The sequence below is a fragment of the Plectropomus leopardus genome, chromosome 8 (assembly GCF_008729295.1).
Source record: "Plectropomus leopardus isolate mb chromosome 8, YSFRI_Pleo_2.0, whole genome shotgun sequence".
NCBI classification, from domain to species: Eukaryota; Metazoa; Chordata; class Actinopteri; order Perciformes; family Serranidae; genus Plectropomus; species Plectropomus leopardus.
Genome location: NC_056470.1, coordinates 8,913,121 through 8,932,465, shown reverse-complemented (window position 1 = coordinate 8,932,465; position 19,345 = coordinate 8,913,121). Strand labels below are relative to the sequence as shown.

General features: G+C 41.2%; 1 protein-coding gene across 2 annotated transcripts in view; it reads right to left on the bottom strand.

Annotated features, from left to right (window-relative positions):
* The window catches only part of mib2 (MIB E3 ubiquitin protein ligase 2), a 53,768-nt gene that overhangs the window by 29,997 nt on the left and 4,426 nt on the right, over positions 1–19,345 (bottom strand). Inside the window, exons 1-3 of one of the 2 annotated variants that reach the window (XM_042491324.1) lie at positions 16,224–16,355; positions 7,566–7,964; positions 5,721–5,892 (exon numbers count right to left, since the gene is read on the bottom strand). In XM_042491324.1, the coding sequence (XP_042347258.1) occupies positions 5,721–5,892; positions 7,566–7,964; positions 16,224–16,254 (602 nt within the window). In that variant the 5' untranslated portion in view covers positions 16,255–16,355. Of the gene's footprint in view, positions 1–5,720; positions 5,893–7,565; positions 7,965–16,223; positions 16,356–19,345 lie in introns of those variants that run through there. The other variant, XM_042491325.1, reaches the window with a different exon arrangement.

Sequence of the window (19,345 nt, the reverse complement as noted above, 5' to 3'; positions counted from 1 at the left end):
ATGGACATACATACATTTTGGAGCAAGAAATGAGCATAGAAATTGCAGTTAGCTAAGCAAAACCAAATTCAGGTTGAAATTCCAGACAATTCTGACTCCGAGAGACAGCACTGGAAAAACTCTTCAGGCTAGCAGTGGGGGTTTTGCTTTTAACTTTACTACTTCTGCTGCTCCACCTGAATTGGGGAGGTCAGGTGGAGCGGTAGAGCTTGATGTGCAAGAAAAGGATTAGGCATTGAGTTGACCGGATATGTTCCCTGGATCTGCGTGTGTGTTGTTTGTGTGTTGAAGAGCCGATTAACCAGCTGCATACCAACCATCTCCTCGTAAACATATGGTACACGCATATGCTGCCGTGAGAATGCGGCATGCTAATCCAGTTAAATCTGTTGTAATTACAATGGAACACTCATGGACAGTACATCCGGCTCAGGTCTCACACCATGTTTGTGATGGTGCGGCTCGAGTGTCACTGAGCTGCAGCGGTTTTTACAGCGTTGACAGCTTCTCATTGTCCCCTCGGGGCACCAATAAAGTTTCTGCCTATGTCCATGAAGTACAAATAGATCCACTCTGCTTAAATCATCATTAAACCCTCACACATGTTCGGTCCACATGAAAGGTGTCCCTCTTAACTATGTTAAGCCCAAACCCCAGTCTCCTCCCATAAATCACTGCTGGCACAACAAGAATCCCCGCTCATTATGAAACCAAGCTAAATTTGCCTTTCCAGACAAATACCAAATGTGTCCCATGACTGCCAGATTATAAATTAGTCTTTTGAAACACTGTCAGTGAAATATGGGTCAGTGTGGTCTGAAAATAAAGCACTGTGTGTTTAGTGCCACAAACTCCCGACTGCTCTTCTATTTCATTCATCTGACGAAAAAAGAAGTGACTTTCATGTGATGTTCTCCCACTTGTACACTCTGTCCCTTTGCTGGGTGACAATCCCAACTCCATTTTTACTGAGATTATGCAAAGATGTCTTTGATAAGGGGATGAAGAGAGAGACGACAAAGACTGAATGTTATCAATGGATAATTTCATGGTAATATGATGAGCAGGGAAGTATTGATCAAAAATCTCTCTTTTGACTTCCTTCTCTTTGTTGTCCAGCACAACCCACAGTCAGGATATGCTCGACACTGATAATGTGGTGACAGCCGATGCAAATGCAAGAGTCGATTAACAATGGAATTAGGCATGTGTCGATAATGTTTTTTTGCCCCCCATTCAGATCCGAGTCATTTGATTTTGAGTATCTGCCAATACCGAGTCCTGATGTGACTATTTATTTAGATAATACAGCTGCACAATGCACACTTGAAGTACTTTAAAGTTATTAAAATCAATCCAGTGTATATGCTTCACAGCATAATTGCTCTGCAATGCAATACAAGAAAGAATGTCTGCATCCAAACAGTTCCTGAAAGGGTTCTTCATTTTACTTTTACAAAGTAAACAAATTAAAATATCTTAAAAAATGCTCTCAAGGGGCGCAGGGCAGCTCAGTTGGTAGAGCGTGCCCCATATTCGGAGGTTATGTGTCCTCGTTGCAGCTGCCCTGGGTTCGAGTCCCACTGGCAGCCCTTTGTTGCATGTCATCCCCACTCTCTCTCACCCCCATTTCCTGTCATCTCCCCTGCTGTCCTATCACATAAAGGCCATAAAAGCCCCCCAAATATATAAAAATAACAAAGTATACAAGCAATAATAAGTGCCTTCAGAAACTGCTCTAAAATCCACAAAGTGTACAGTTGTAATAAAAGAACAGAACACAAAAAAAGAGTGATATAATCACAATTCCACTTCAAAGTAGTTTTATAGCTTAACGTTAACATTCCCAGTCACAACAAATTAAAATCTGTCGCAATTGTGCATGTTTCAGCACTGTAGTAAAACTAGTTCACTCAAAATGAACAACAAAAATGTCATTTCCACTTAAAGTGGTTTAACAGCTTCAGTTGAACATGAAGAAAAACTTTTCTACTTATTGGAGTAGCAGTATTACAATAAAACTAGAATATCTGCTGCAAATCTGATTACAACACTTGCATGACGGAGCGCATAAACAAAGGAGGGGAGTGCTCGAAATAACTGATCAATTCAAAATTGAGTTGATCTGGCCAGATAATGATCTGATCAGGACATCCCTAAATGGAACATAAAAACTCACATTTGATCCAAAATGCATGCACATGATCACACAAATGTGGCCCCTGAAAGTAGAAGATTCAAATCATCAGTCAGAGACCCCTTAGTCTAGTGAGATCATTCAAGTTGAGCAGTTGGGGGTCTTTATTATTTTTTTGTCAGTCAAGCTACAGTGTACTTCTGGAGACATTTTGGTTCCCAGATATAGCCGCAGAGTGAGCGCTTTCCAATTTCATGCTGCTCTTCGGTACAGGAAGCTGCAGATTCAGACCCAGCGTGAGTCTGAGTGAGTCTGAGGCAGCTACCCAGAGAAAGAAAGGCTTTTCCAGATCCGGGTCGGACATGCCCTCTGCTTAAGAGTGGTGAATTTACAGCTTACAGCAACTTAATATAATACAGTGTCTGGCTTATGTTTGATTCCTAGTGTCAGCAAAAAATGTTGCAGATTTTAGGGCGGTACCCAACTCGGAATTATGTCTGTTGAATCCGATTTGGCTGTTCAATATGAATTTTTGACTATTCTTTTTTTTCTTCTTTTTTTTCATATAAAATTTCAAAGTTTGAACGAGGTTCAGCGGGACGTTCCATGTGACAGTGACTTTTTTTTGCCGACACTTGATATCAAACAAAAGCCAGAGACTGTATCATATTTTGTTGCCGTCAGCTGTATATTAACAACTCCTAATCAGAAGGCAGAAGATGATGTAATATCTAAGCCTTATCGTGCAAAATCTCTCCTCTTCTGAGCCACTGCATCATGTCCTGAGCTATCTGTACCAAAGAGCAGCCTTGAAGTACAGAGCGCTCACGCAGCAGCAAAATCTGGGGACCCAATGTCCTCAGAAGTACACTGCACAGCACACTAACTAAAAAAAACAACAACTGCTCGAAATATTAAATTAAACCTGTAGATCAAATTTCATTCCAGTACAACCTTCGTGTGAAAATCAACTTGTTCTTCAAAATATGTAAAGCTGAAACTCCATTCAATATCACCTCCGTGGGGTGTGTAATTGCAAATAGGACACAAATGAATGATTGGAAAATAGTGGTGTAGAACAATCTATGAATGATAAAATATGGCAAATCAGAAATAGGTTCATCTAAAGGACACAGCTCTCAGTGAGCAAATACAGAACACAGAGTGGTAAATGATGCACGCAAAACTATCATCCTGAGCACTGTCTAAAAAGTCATAAATACATAATACTAGACAGAACTTAGCTATGACCAGTGACGCTTAAAGAATGCACTGACATGGCTGGCTGAATGACCTTGTCAGAGTCAGTCTTCTCTGCCTGCCATGGATATCAATATACTATTCATGTTTTAGATTCAATAAAAATAATCTCCATGAAAGCAATAACTGAGCCAGGCCTCAGAAGTGCTGCGGACAATCGTCTTGAATGGAGCTAGATTTTCTCATATCCATTCAGACTGGTCAAACGAATTAAAGGGATAGCAGTATTATAAAATGCAATATTCATCCGTTTAAAAAAATGTACCCCGCACCATATCTTACAGTCGTCTTTAATTCTTAATCTTTTGAGTTTTATATAAATTCTTTTTCCATATCAGACATTAGGGTGTAAATTAATTTTAAAATTAAATGATTCATCTTAAATAAGTGTTTAAATCAAATTAGGGCTTTAGCAAAAAAAAAAAACTAAAAAAAACTAAATGCACTGTGCAGCAGAAATTTGATAAACATTCTACTTTTAATGCTATCTCAACCAATGTCACGCACTTAACTAATAAACAGATCCTTTCAGTATAAGACTACCAAAACAAAAGCAAATTCTTACAGTACGATTAAGTCATAATTATTACATAATTATTACATATTACTCAGCACTGCACTGGTATAAAGGTGCCTTAACCCTAAAAGAGGGGTGACATGTTTGACTTAGTTTTAGTTTTCTAGATTTTGATTTGTCTCAATCAGATGTTACATACCAAAGTTGCTTGGGATTACTATAAAATTCAAATAAATAATATTAAAGACGTGAATGATACATTTATCCACAAAGGCAAATAATGTCAACAACTATCACAACACATCTGATCCTCTTTCAATTAACTGATGACCTTATTTAAGGTATCCTAAAACTGTAATGTACTATACTGTGAATTATTATAAATCATTGCACTCATTAAGATTTCTCAAATAAAATACAAACATGAGGTAAAAAAAAAAAAAAAAAAAGAAAAAGCTTGACAGGGTAAACGAGGGAATGTTTTAGTTTTGCAGCGTCAACAGATGGAAGGCAGTGACCTGTTTTGACCTGCTCTGAGGGTCACATAGAGGTGTTTGTTCCAACAAAAAAAAAAACACCTTAATGAAGGACACTGCTGAGTCAAACATTTGGCCTACAATGACAAATCAATACTTCTGAAGAGAAACTGAGGTGGGAGACGAAATGAGATTCCAACTACTGTCAGAATGCTAAATGATAACTGCAGGCCAAGTTTCACTTGAAGCCTGAATCTGTAAATTGGTGCGCAGCTCCATTTCAGTCACAACCATCTGAGTCACAATGGTCCATAATCAAATGTGGACTCAAAACTAAATCCAAAACGACTTAAATAAGGACTTTTGGCAAATCAAGTAAGTGTGTCATTGCAGAAAATAATAGCAGAAACGTGAACAAAATCAGCAGGATACTGGATTCAAGTAATGACCAGGTTTAAGATTTTGAAAAACAAGCCATTTTAATGGCAAATTTTGAATTTGTTATGTTCGAAGTTAAAGTCCAAGTCAGAATGTTCTTAATTCTACACATAATGGCTTTAATGGATATACACTTTTGTTCTCATCCTAACTGAATCAACTCTTCAGACAAACATAGTAACCACTACCACTTCTGCACCAAATAGCTAACGAGAAGATTTAATCAAATCGAAGCTCAAGAGTAACAAGTTTTGATCCTCGCCCCTATTTGTATCATTCACTGGACAGCAGGCGCAGGAAAATAGATGGAGCTGTGTTGGACCTGGACCAGGCCAAACTATAGAAGAAATCTGGGTCATACATATCACCTCGTTAAAACGAGAACAGGCCATCCAGCTGACATTCAGACAGTGCCTGAAGCGGTTTGGAGCTTTACTGTGAACTGATGCAGAAGAGTGGATTCTGAAGGGAGAACTCACTCCAGTTAATCTGGATACGTAGGACACTTGGAATCAACATTCATCCACAGCGAGGCCAAGTGTGGTTTGCCTGAGCTGACATGGCTAGCCATTAATTAAAGAAAATACAGTCTTTTGGATAAAAACTTAGCAATATCTGGCCAGGTAATTGAGAAGACATCCTGACCACAGACATGTCCAAACGTGGAAAACCTGATGATATTGCTATAAAAGCCCCGCTGGCCTGTGTAGACAGACGCCAGACTAATGAAAGTTAATTGGAGGAAACAGCACTATTAAGGTCTTACCTCTGCGAGAGGAACTGGATCTGAACAGAGCAAGCTAGTCCAACAGAGACATTGTAACGGATGACGCCATAATTAGAATTTAAATGAGGATCAATCGTGCAGGGGAAGTGGCGGTGCGGTACTCACGGCTGGGAATGCGCCGTCTCGTAACGTTCGAAAGCGTGGCTCAGGTCATGCTTGTTGTTCATGTAACACTGGGTGCACAGGTCGTAGTCAAAGCACACTTTGCACTTCCACCGCATTCCCATGATGCCATGCTTCTTGCAGCTGTCACAGATGATGTTGGAGTGACGCACGCCTGGAGGGGAAGAAGAAGTGGTTAAAGAAAGGCGAGTGGGGTTATAAATTTAACACGCCTGAGGTCTCTATGCTAAGATGCAAGTGCTAAACTATGCGTCTCACAAACACAAGTCACTGAAGCATTCAAGGCATATGTCATCTCCTTGGCGATGTTACTTAACACAGACACTCATATCATGACATGTGGGAGAACTGAGGCACAAACATCATGACAAAAATATCCCCGCCCCCTTAGCTCCTCATCTCGTCTTCTCTTTCGCTCCATTGATTGAAGGGCAAGCTTCTGAGGCAGAAAAATGTTGCTTTAAATGGAGCAAAATGCTAATGAGTCCTGCATTATTGCATGTGTCATTTGGGTTCAGAATAGAGGTGGATGGCTGATGATGAGAGATAGTCTTAACTGTAACATGCCTAGTCAATAAGGGCTTTGTGGATGCTGTGTGTGTGAGTGTGAGTGTGAGTGTGTGTGTGTGTGTGTGTGTGTGTGTGTGTAAAAAGCTGGTAATTTTTGCAAAAAAAGACCATAGGGCAGTAACACCGTACAGAGACAAATAATGATGTCTTATCAGGTTAAAGGGATAGTTCAGATTTTGTGCAGTGGGGTTGAATGGGGTTCTTATCCATAGTCAGTGTATCACATACAGTAGATGTGTGTTTGCAGGCCCCCTGTTTGGAGAAGGGCAGGAGTGCTAACACAGAAGCTAAGCAATGCACTGCTATGGATGAGATCAGCAGCAAAATTTTAGCTGCCTATAGAAAGTCCAATCTATACTAATCAATAACAGTTTAAGTGTACGCTATACTGAGAGTATTTTCACAGCTTTACCTTTCTGTCTGGCAGCCTGTTCCGACTGGGAAGCTGTTAACGGTTTCATTTCACCATCGATGCTTTTGTCAAAGCCACCAGCCTTGACAAAACTAGTATTTCTTGCTTGCTAAACATTAGAGCTGCTTGTCTACTGCTATTTTGATCAGCTAGTTTGTGTGACTCAGGTGTATCTATAATAACTCTTTAAAACACCAACATCACACAATAAGACAAACTAACTGACTGAGGCAGTGGTAACACCAGCAGCTTATGTTCGTTCAATGATGTTACATCGCTGTTTTTCTCAATGGAGTCTGGCTTAAGTTTCCTGTCAGAAAACTGTCTGACAACAAGGTAAAATGGTGAAAATACTCTAACTATAGCGTACACTTAAACTGATATTAATTGCTTTAGGTGGGACTTTTTTTAGGTGGCTAAAATATGTTGTCATGTTGACCTCATCCACAGCAGGAAATTGCTTAGCTTCTGTCCAGACTACTTCTCTGAATTGGGGGTGTGCTGACTGGCATCTACTGTATGCAATATGTCCGTACTGGATGAAGTAACTCATGCAACCACACTTTAAAAAATCCAAACTATCCCTTTAAGGCAGGGCTTTCTATGTTACTTCTCCACTGACCACATTTTAAGGTCCCAAACATTCATCACCGCAGTAGCAAGTGTAGGCATGAGAAATGGTGTATTTGATTTCTATGATCAAGAGCATTCACACAGCTGCAAATTGAATAAACAGAAAAATCGGCTTGTTATACTAAAACTCAAATTGACACTAGGACATTTAAAACTAGAACCAGCTCTTGTTGACCGAGTGTTTTCATATTATCGTAGTCATCAGCGCTTACCGATTTGAGCATTATCGTAAAGCAGGAGGTCGTAGGAACCCTGGTAGCCAGTGCGGTAGTTAGTTCTCGTGCCGCTGTCCCACTGCACAACCACTGTCTTGTCTGGCGTGGTAGTGCTGCCCTGCCGCCCGATCTCCACCACCGTGCCCACGTGGCCCTCGCCGTCATCCTGGTTTCCCCATTTCCAGTCCAGGCCACGCACCACGCGCATGCCCACCTCCATGCTGCCTCTGCTGGGGCCTGGCCTGGGGGCTGAGCGCAACGGCCGGGGCCTGGCAGCGCTGTCACTTCCGCTGCTGCTGCGCCTGTGGGGCTTGTGAGGGACGGAGGCGGCTCGTGCCGATGATATTGCGGGCAGGGATGGCACCAGGGGTGTTTCCGGGAACAGATCAGGGGTGACTGGAGGTGAGAGAAGATAAAAGTTCAATGAAACCAGGAAAATCATACAGAAGCAAGGTCATAGCAATATACTGCAAGTACAAATAAGTAAATAAATGGGTGTAACAAATGGGGGCAGTGGTGAATTTGTGGCAATTGTGGCATGTGCACCCAGTGCTAGACCAAAAATAATTGCGCGGAATAAAAAGACACTGGTGCATCACTTCTGGCCGCAGTTCAAAGCTCTTCCCATCTCTGTTAAAAACTATTTGTTTTACTTTACACTGATAAGTATTTCATTTCGGCTTTTGCTTTGTTGTTTGTTCATAAAAGCACTCTGCTTTTAAAGGTGCTATATAAATAACATTTTTATTATTATTTTTATTATAAAACTAGCCATGACCAACGGCCATTCAACTCGGCGACCCATTGATGCTAGGTTAGCATGCTTACTCTCACTGGACACACAGTACGTTGCAATGTTTCTCTGTGCCCATTTCCTGTTGGCAGAGGTGTTCATTGATTCTGGCATGTGTACTGAGTAAGAGATTAAAAAAATGTGGATGAATGCAGTGGTGCATCAGCTCTGTGCTCATCTAGAACTCCCATTTAAAGGGACAACTTTATTGGCATACACCCAGAGAGTGGTGCACCCTAACACTTATTGAAGTCAATGGGTTTCCTGTATGATTTTTTGGTTCGATCCCTAAAATAAAGTTTGTGGTTGACACAAGGTTACGAGACTTTCACATGTTGCTCTTTTTAATAAAATGTAAATACCCGCATTGTGAATTTTGAAGCTTAAGTCTTAAAAAAGTCAGTTGCTAACAAGTGGTTAGATGAGATTACACATCATCACCCCAATGGCTTTACAGCCTTGCTGTGGTGGCAACATTAACCCATGCAACCTTAGATTTGCAATGTTACATTTATATCGGCGAATGCATTTACACCTTCAAAATCATAAAAGTAGTGTTGACTTGTAAGGATGACCTTGCTGAACAAAACTTGTAAGTATCATAAATGTTTGCTTGCCACAAAGCTTATTTTCTGCAATAATCCAGTGAAAGTTCATGGGCTCTTTGACACAGCAATCACTGGGACCCTACAATCCATGTCTGCCTACAAAAAAAACATCACCTGTTATCACTGTTGACAATACAAAATAAAGATTCATTTCCACTACATTTTTCATAAATTTCAACAGAGCCCTGGAAAAAACAGCAGCACAACAACAAATGAAGTAGATAAGTTGCCATCTTTCAGTTGGTCAGAACTTGTTTCTTGCCAGTTTGTCTTGAGTTAATGTCAACACTTTCCTCTGGCTTTGGAAAATTTGGGGTTCAGTCCACTGCTTTTAAAAAAGGGAAAAGACACAACCTGTGTGTTGCCTGCCTACAAGTTTCTCAGTGGCTGCTGAGGGACTCATAAAGCAACATGCCATATGTCTCATTAATTTCAGAGCAGTGTTTCTCTCTTTGCTGGTGGATCATTCACTCAAGGTCTTGCTGTGTGACACGGCACATTTCTGGAGAGAGCAGCTGGACACTGACTGCTACGCCCTGCTGCGCTAATCAAGCACACACACGCACACACACACACTTGTGCTCCCATCCTTAGAAAGACAGTCCACTGGCTTCATTCAACCGTAAAACTCAACTGCTTAAACCTAACGACCATGAGGTTTCAATTTGTAAATGTGTGAGCTGAGTATCCTACAGTGCATCCTAAAACAAGCAACACAAATCATTTTTTTCATGAGTCTGGATTTTGGGACAAAAAAATGGCACAGTCTCATCACAAGTATGGACGCACGACAGCTCGCACATTCACACCCTTGACTGATGACTCCAGTGTTTTGAATGAATGGGTGCTAGAAACAAGAAGGACAGGAAGGAAGCAGCATTGATGAGGCGGCTTGAGTCAGCAATACAACAAAGGAACTTTTGCTGAGGAACATGACAATCAGCAGACAGCTAATCGCACCCATTAATCACTTGTGATCAAAAATCTTCTTTTATACGCTGGTGCGGTCTGTGCTCCGTCTCCACTGAGATTTAAAACAAATATAAAGCGGTCATTTTGATACTGCAGTGCGATATCTGTGTCTGATACTACAACAAAAATCTCTGTGACAGAGGATAACATTTGTCCATATAGACTACCTACAATATAACTAAAGCTTTTAAATTACAGCCTGCAGAATGTACATCGTGATTGTCTACCTGTGTTTATGCTTATTTCCTAAAACAGTATTTAGGAAAAGAAAGTCTGCTGAAGAGTTCTGACAAAGTCCCTCTTGAAAGTGAAGTACATGTCCTAACTTTTGTGTTGTCATTTTTTACGGTGAAAGACAGGCTCAAATTCATGCCCCACTATGTATTTATCAACACCCCAGGGTTCCCACACATTTTGGACAACATTTCAAAACTTTCTCATGACTATTCAAGGAGCCACAACTTTTTTTTTTCTTGACCTACTGCCCAGCATTTTTCAAGCGTAACAGATTCAAACTCTGTTACCAAATCATTTCCTCTTGCTGGGATACATGAAGAGAGAGACCAAACGCAGGGAGAGAATGAAGAAAAGTACATGATGATAAACAAAACGTTACACACCTACGCCTGTTAGAGCTACATTATGTCGACAGCTACAGAAAATAAATTTGCTGTTATATTAAATTATGATAAGACAGTGGGATTACTGTGACAATTTCATTACACAACAAAGAAATTCCATGACTTTTCCCCAACTTTCAATGATTTTTCACTAAATCCATGACTTTTCCTGGCCTGGAAAATGGGATTGTGAAATTCAATTAATTTTCCAGGTTCTCCATGACCATGGGAACCCAAACACTGGATACAAAAAGCACTATCTAAGAGGCTTTAGGTGTTGAAGTGTAGAGGAAGACAATTTAGTGATAAAAGTTTCTCAAAAACCAATGTCCATTTTCTAGCAATGTGAAGAAGCTGATAGTCCAGGAAGCATCTACCGTCATTTCACCCTGCTTTAGTTATAAACACAGCTACTACTGTATGACAAAAGCATCAATAGCTGGATTCTGGTGGAAACCACACTTCAACAGTTCCTGTAAAATATAAAAGCTATTGCATAGCTTGGAAAATAGCAGTACAGGACACTGAATCTGATGCATTCAATGGTTACAAATGAGACAAGCTAGCACTCCCAGCAGTCCCTCCACCTTACTACTAGCTGCGTGGAGACTCGCCAGGAGGACTGTGGGCTACAGTTTTGGAGACAAACCTTCAGTTAGTGCCTGTAGCAACTTGAATTCAGCCAGTGCAAACCCAAGCGCCAGGGGTCGCAGCAGGCTGATGGCCAGCAGCAGTGCTGCGTCTAACCTGTGTAATGGACAGTGAACAGATGAACAGAAAATTTGCTGATCCTAGATGCCCCAACTTACTGCAGGATCAGTAACCTTTTAGTTTCTGCAAACAGCCCACAGTAACCCATGGGTCTGGGCTTTGCGCTGGCTGGATTTAAGTTACTACAGCTACTGACTGAATCTCCATCCCCAGAGCTGTCCCCCCTTCTCCTCCCAGAAAAGCAGTGTCCTTGTTGTGGGGAGTCAAGTGGAGGGACTGCAGTGTGTACTAGCTAGCTAATACTCATTTTAACTGTGGTCTGATTAACAGTAAATTCATAAAATTCAAATATTTTCCAGGCTACTGTAACTGTCATATTTTGCAAGACCCTCATGGACACGGTTTCCATGGGAATGCCGCTGTTGATGCTTTCATCATACAGTACTGGGACTTGTTTTATCTCAAGTAGGTTGGAAAAGTGAGAGTCGCACCCAGGAATTACAGTTAGGGTTGGTAGCATTTATCACCCTCAATCCAATCATTTTTACATGCTTGTAAAGCCATCATCACGCAGAACAACAACAGCACATTATTATGTGACTGGCCATGCTGTAACACAAAGTAAGTAATTAATGAGACAGTCTGAGGTCACAGAAGGGGAGCTTACCCTAAAATCAAGTGCCATGTTTGTCAAAAGAGTCAATACATCTGTCCACTGTCCTCAGCAGATGGTGGTGTTAATCCATCATTTCCCTGTTTACAACCACCATCGATCTACATCACAAGGACGAGGAAGGGAGCTAAGCTTTTTCTGCAGACAGCAAAAATTTAGTAAATGATCTATAAATGTCGGTGTGGACAGAAAACTTCCAACAAGTGCACACGGTTTGAAAGGTTATCCACATTTGTTTGAATGTTGTCTAAAGCTCACCAAATACCTCCCATTTATCTGTCTTTTTTTTTTAAATTTTCATAGTATAAAGACTGCTAGTTCTGTCATACCTTTTAGTAAAAATAAAAAAGCCTTTCAATAATAGGGCGGACAGATGTCTGTAATGCCGCTGAGATTACACTTGCACGCTTATCAAGATTACAATGTCATTTTGGTATTAAAAGGCATCTGCTTAAGCATGAAAACATATGGGATGTAGGGGATCAAAGGAGGGAAAGCAGGCTGCTTATTCTCCATTTTCTGTCGGCTTAGCCTCTTTTATGCACTGCAATAATATCCCAGCCAATCATTAAACATTTCAGCATGCAAACAGGGGAGCTTTCACGAGCAGTGGACGGCCTTAACGCAGCTCTCTGCGTTCTGGGTGTGTGTGGATGTAGTACCGGTAACTGAGAATACAATCATAATGAACTGACCTGAAATCCACCACACTTAAACCACATACGGGGAGGAGAACATTTTCTTCACGCACTAAAAAGCCTTACTTCAACATTTGCAAAAAAGCAGGCCCACAACAGCATCATGAATAAAGGAACTGTTTTGCAGACACAGACAGAAAAAAAACTGAACCTACCACCTACATTTAAAACACAAACCCACCACCTCCCACACCACCAACTCTGCTTCCCCCCACACTGTGTGTTCCAGAGAGGATGCAGGCGAACACACTGATATCTAATCATTATTAAATAGACTGGGAATGGTACTGACAGGTAGATGCAACACAGGGGATTCAGGGGATGACTGTACCTACACAAGCTGCTATCCAACATCTACAGGCACACCGCTTCTCCCTGCCAGCTTTATCTTTTGCCTCTACAATAACACCACTTACAGATGCACGCTCCAAAAAAATGATGAATACACGGTTCAAGCTGCACATGGCAGAAATATTTAATAAAAAAATACCCTCATCTTCTTAAATCCCAGAGCACGTTATTGTTTGGTGTTGACAGATGGACAGCTAGAAAATGAGAGTGAATCCCAAAATTGCATCCTAAACAGCAGTAAGCTATTACTACATACCAACAAAGCTATTACTGCTTTTTGAAATTTTGGACCAGTGAAGCAGCCTCGAGCTTTGAAAATCGCAACTCAGCAGCTATCAGGAAAGAGCAGGCAACGTGTATCACGCAGAACCTCTCTAAAAGCTTTAAAGGTGATTGTTAATAACGTCTTAAAAGCACAGTTGTAGGAACAAGAAAAAAACTTAAATACTGAGATGTAAAAACCATTCAGTGTGCCATGTGTTTGCACAATTACGTCTGGTCTGAACAGCGTGTATTTCAGCTTCCATTTTCACATTTACACTTCTGTGTTTACTCGTGTATTTTCATATCTTGTGGGTTATGTTGTCTGCAGCAACCAGCAGGACAAGTTCCAGGACTTGATGATGAAATCTGTTCTGATTGTGTTCACTAATTGCTGAATGTAAAATCTGGGCCAGCTATTAATACCAATGATGTCACTTAAAAACACTTAAAAAGACAAATATGATCTGCTAATTATTACTACATTAATGTTCAAATGTCAAAAGTAATTATTCAACAGATCTGCCACAGGCGGATAACAGGCAGTCTGAAAAAGTTTAACAACAGGCAAAGTCTTGCAGCATTATAACGGTAAACCAGTAAAGCTCAGGTCAAGTGTTAAGGTTTTAGGAGGATTTACTTGCAGAAATTAAAAATAATGATAATGTTTTCTTCAGTGTCTAATCACCTGAAAATACGAATCATTGTGTTTTCATTACTTTAGAATCCAATCCATTCCATTAAAATCCTTAAAATGAGCCATTTATAGCTACACGGGGGGCGGGTCCTCGTCTACAGAGATTGCCATGCCCTGCCATGTGTCTTCAGTAGCCCAGAACGTACAAACCGAACACTGGCTCTAGACACTTGTACATTTGCAATTTCGTGTTTTCATACCACCAAAGTAAGTAGACCCTCTGCAACAGGCACCATTGAAACGCAGATATTTTAAATGTTTTTAATGCTTTATTCAATGTTTGTACTGGTTTAATCACCAGGTTGTTTTGGAGAGAAACAGAACTCTGCAGATAATTTTGGATTCTGGTAAAAAAGTTTCAGCTGGTTGTGACCTGCAATCCTCACCACTGGATGCTACTAAATCCCCCCTAAATCTGATACAATTTTCCTTTAAAAAAAGTTTAAACCTAGCTTGGCAGGAGAATGTTACAGTCAAATTTAACCGCCTTTTGAACAACAGCAACATTTCACCTGACAAAAACTAAGCGTAACCTGGACACAGTCAGCTGGTTTAAAAATTGGAAGTTGGAATCGTAAAGATTCAACAAATCACAGTTTACAGATAGACTGAGGGCTAACAGGCAGGATTACAGCTCTCTGCCTGCAATAACAGATGGGCTGGCTTCCGTCATACACACTGCTGAGGGCCGATCTGGAAGGGCAACGTCAACCTCCTTCACACAAACAACCAGACAGGCGTTTGGCCACAACACAAATAAACACACACACCATAAACAAATGCTCAACAATTGCACATGGTCCAAAATTGCTCAGGAATATTATGCAATTTCCACAAAGTGGTTGTTTTTACGCTAAGGATGGTTCAACTGGTCAACTTTTCTTTCCTTTTTTTTTAACTGCTGCACATGGTGATTTAAACATCAATATATAATTGACAATGCAACTGCAATATCATTTTCAGGTGGACATTTTTAGAAAACAGTATATTTTGAAACTGAATTATTATCAAAACACTATATTGTCTTTCTATAAAGATAAGGACATTGTGCATGAGTTTTAAAAAAGATATATTGCAACATTTTGTAATTTACTACATATGAACAAGGATTAGGTCAATGAATGTGAATCGGATCCAACATGATCGCAACCTCCACAAAGTGAGCGAGAGTGAGACGGTGGATCAGTGGGAGCAGGAGGGAATGATCAACAGAGACAGTCCATCACAGAGCTGTGTGTGGTCAGTCTTCCCTGTGACTGTCCGCTTGTTTTGATTAAACAAAACGTTTTAGAAGCGATAGAATGACTGCGCTCGTGTCCCTGCTGCGGGTTTCAGTAATGCAGTGTAATAAAGGGCAGGGGCTGTATCTACCCACATAGCTACATGGATATGGCATATTTAAAATTCTTTGCCCCGCACACAGGCAGACCCAGATCCACACACCGATAAAAGTCAGTGAGCAGCCTCAAAATGGAAAATGAGTCAGGAGTATTATTACTCGCTGACCCAGTGCCATCAGATACGAGCTACTGTGTGAGGCAGCGGAGGCCTGCTTGTGCTGTATGTGCTGTGACACGTGGTCTGACTGGCTTATATCCTCGCTCTAATGTCTAATAAGAAGAGGCTGTTTGCCTGTGCTGTTTCTTTTTTTCATATCACTGCCACTGGACCTTGATGCTTAGCAAAGTGCAATCCACACACACACAAGCTCTCTGGCTTTAGCGTCATCAGCCTTAATATCAGAAATGAGTTCAAGCCTGCTGGAACTGGTTCATGTCTGAAACATCTGGTGGCTAGAGGACTTTTTAGGAAAATCAATAAGGACCCGGAGCAAATAACACATTTACAAAGATTTCTTCAGAGTGGGCGACAGGCCTAAAAATAAGACTTTTCCATTTTCCATTTCAGGCTTGTGCTTGGCCTACTTCCTTTTCTCAAATCTCACTCAAACAAGCGCTGTGCGCTGTGGAAAATAATTCCTAATGATCGCATATAAATAACTATTGAAACTAATCCAAAATGTGTCACATAGATGTCTTGAAATATCTGTCAGATTTGTCCAAGAGAATCCTTACAAAGCTTGGCTGCAACAACAGATTTAAAAAGCAACTTGATACCGGCAGAATTCTTCCTATCAGCAAACTTTATCCCCAGAGCCTTTTTGACAAAAACTCTACCACAGCGAACCACGAGTCCCTAAGACTTACTGTTCGTTTTAAGACAATGTGCTTAGATTATTACCAACAAATTATCATAGATTATCATACTCACGCCCCATGATCTTCAGCCCACTTTTGAACATGTCGGCAGCAGTATGATTCCAGTGTGCCGTGACACCACAAGCCCTGCGCTGCTATTATCCCCCAACCAGCAGGAGCATCAGAAATCCTGAGCGCTATGAAGCAGCCATCCTACTAACGGGGGAGTGAACCCTCTCTGGTTCGGTCTTAGTATTTGGTTTGCTGTGAACTTTGCTCTTTGTTTTAGAACACGCAGTTCTATTCTCCACTGCTTGGTTTTTTTGTCTGACAGATGTTGCTCAAGGACTGGACAAGCCTGATGCCTTATCTGTGAAAGAAAAAAAAAACACATACTGGCTGCGTTAGGTAAAGAACTGACTTCCAAAAGAGCTGTGATGACGGTGCGAGAGGACTGTGTTTCAAGTTAATACATCACTCTGTGTAAGAGTGGGACACTGTCGCATAATCAGTGGTGTGAGGAAGCATTGATCATGTCATGAGTTTTCTGACTTTAGTCCAAATCAGCTTAATTTACACAACTGTAGGGGCAAACTGCTCTATCAGTCCAAGCTTGAGCCTCATGTCAAGCGTCACTTCAAAAGTCAACACTGAGTCACATGTTGCTACATGCGCATTACGCTCTCAACCCCAACTCGTACCAACTTAACCTGAAACAAAGACATCATTTAATCTTATCCGGGCCATGCCTGGATAGGATCGTGTAAATCAATAAAGTGTTCTCAGAAATGCAATCATCCTCCTTAAATGACTGTTACACTGTATGATTAAAATGATTTGATACCAATTCTCATGGCACTGTAACCATTATCTATATGATAGAGTTAAAGGGATAGTTCAGATTTTTCATAGTCAGTGTATTGCATATAGCAGATGTCAATGGGCACATCCCAAGTTGGGCAAATCAGGCTGTAATCAAACACGGGGGTCAGAAACTAAACATATTTTAGCCACATAAAAAAGTCCCACCTAAAAAAAAAAAAAAAAAAAAAAAAGTAAATATCAGTTTTACAGGACACTATATTTTGAATATTTTTACTGCTTTACCTTAATGTCAGACAGTAGCCTTGTGAGAGACAGTGGCCTCTAATGTGGCATATAACATGCATTGGTAACACTTTATATGCCAGCTTTCCTTTTTATACAGACACCATTTCGGTCCACTAACTAGTTCCTGTGGTGGCTTCAAGGCAAGACGACCCTGTCCCCCGGTTCTGCTATCGTACCTTTTATAAAGAACAGCAAGGCTGCATAATGGCACAACAGTCCCACTTCAAACAAGCAGTGTAAAAGGACCTAAAGGTTTACAGCAGGTAAATAAAATTATATCGCTGTCCAGCCAGAGTCCACTGAGAAAAACTGTGATTTAACATCACTGAACACAGGAGCTGCTGTTAAACTGCTGCCTCAAACAGTTATTTCATTTGTATTATTGTGTGCATTTAGCATTTAAAAGGTTTAGTTCGGATTCAACAAACTCACACAATTCTACAAACTAGCGTACATGTCAGCTCAGTGTTTGACAAGATGCTCCTGTATTCAGCAAGTTAAAATGACAGTTTTTGTAAATTGAATATGGTGGCTTTAACAAGAGCATAGATGGGGAACTTTAAGTAATGAACAGCGTCACCAGCAGAACGGTCTGTCTGATGGAAAAGTAAGGCTGTGAAAATACTCTCACTATAGCATACACTTAAACTAACATTGATTTTTTTTTTTAGGTGGATAAAATATAGTTTGTTGCTGACCCCTCCACAGCGGTACATTGCTTAGCTTCTGTGTCAGATTCCAGTCTGCTTCTCCACAATGGGGGCGTGCAGACTGACGACTGTGTGTAATATACTATGGATAAGTGCCCCATACAACACCACTTCAAAAAATCAGAACTACCTCTTCAAGTACCTAATGTTATAATAGCTACTCAAACAAGCCTAACCTGAGAACTAAAATTGCTGTAATTAGGTTACTTGCAATAAAGAATCCACAACCCAAAACCACTTTGACGTCAGCAGACTTGCAGGTCAGGGAAAACATTTTTTGCCTGTTTGATCGTCACCAGTCTACACAAACAGTGATAAGCAGCAGCAAAGCCAGCCAGATGTCTGCCTGCCTGCTTAACACATCTACTAGCTTTACTACAGATTGCAGTGACATGTGGGACAATTGTAACATGGTGCATACCAGCTGCATATGTGCTGTCTTTGCACATGATCATTTACCTCTCTGGGAAGTAAACAGTGAAATCAGCTAAGTCCACTGTGAAAGTCTATGACAGCAGCAATATTTCATTCACAGAGGGAGGACTCTGTAAAGCTAATCTCATTTCTAAAATGCCAATCAGAGATGGACTCCTGTCTGACAAGAAAAACGTGCTATCAGTACCCCGACAGTCATGACTGAAACTGCATTACTTGATAAATAAAGCATGTCCTGTTTAGCTGGTTTACCTGTTGGTACAGTGATGTGCAAGAGAATGAATGGAAAGACCGACAGAAAAAGGCAATGAGAGAAAGCAGCTCCTACCTCCTGCTAAATGAAATAAAAAAAACTACCAGTGGTCCCACCAGCTTCCAGCGAGATTAAAAAAACGCTTCCTCGGGGCTGAAGCCCAGTTCTGATGCACTCCCTGAATGAACCGTCCGAGGAGGAGGTGGAGGAGGAGGGGATACAGGGGGCGGAGGAGGAGTGCAGCCAGGCCGGTATTCCAGAGATGTGCTATACAGTAGCAAGCAGTCTTACAGAAACAGCGTCCCCCTGTAAAAGCGAACAGCCTGGCTGGAGAGGATCAGAGCTGGAGGAGGAAGAGGAGGGAGCCGTGCTGCTGGAGGATGCAGCCAGCATTTAGTCCTTTGTGCGTTGTGTCAGCAAGGATTACCACCATGAAGGAGGAGGAGGAGGAAGAGGAGAGGAGAGGAGAGAGCCAGGGAGAGTGGCTACCCAATGAGCACTGCATTCAGGTCGACGTTCCCTTGCTCTCACATAAAAACAGGCCAACTGGCTGTGCTCCGCATAGGACTCCTCTGATGCTATATTCCATCACCGAGGACGAGAGCGTCGCTAACACGCGTGTGAGGCCAACGCTGTGTTTACTGATCAGTATGCACAAACACATGCGCATCGGGCTCTACATACAGA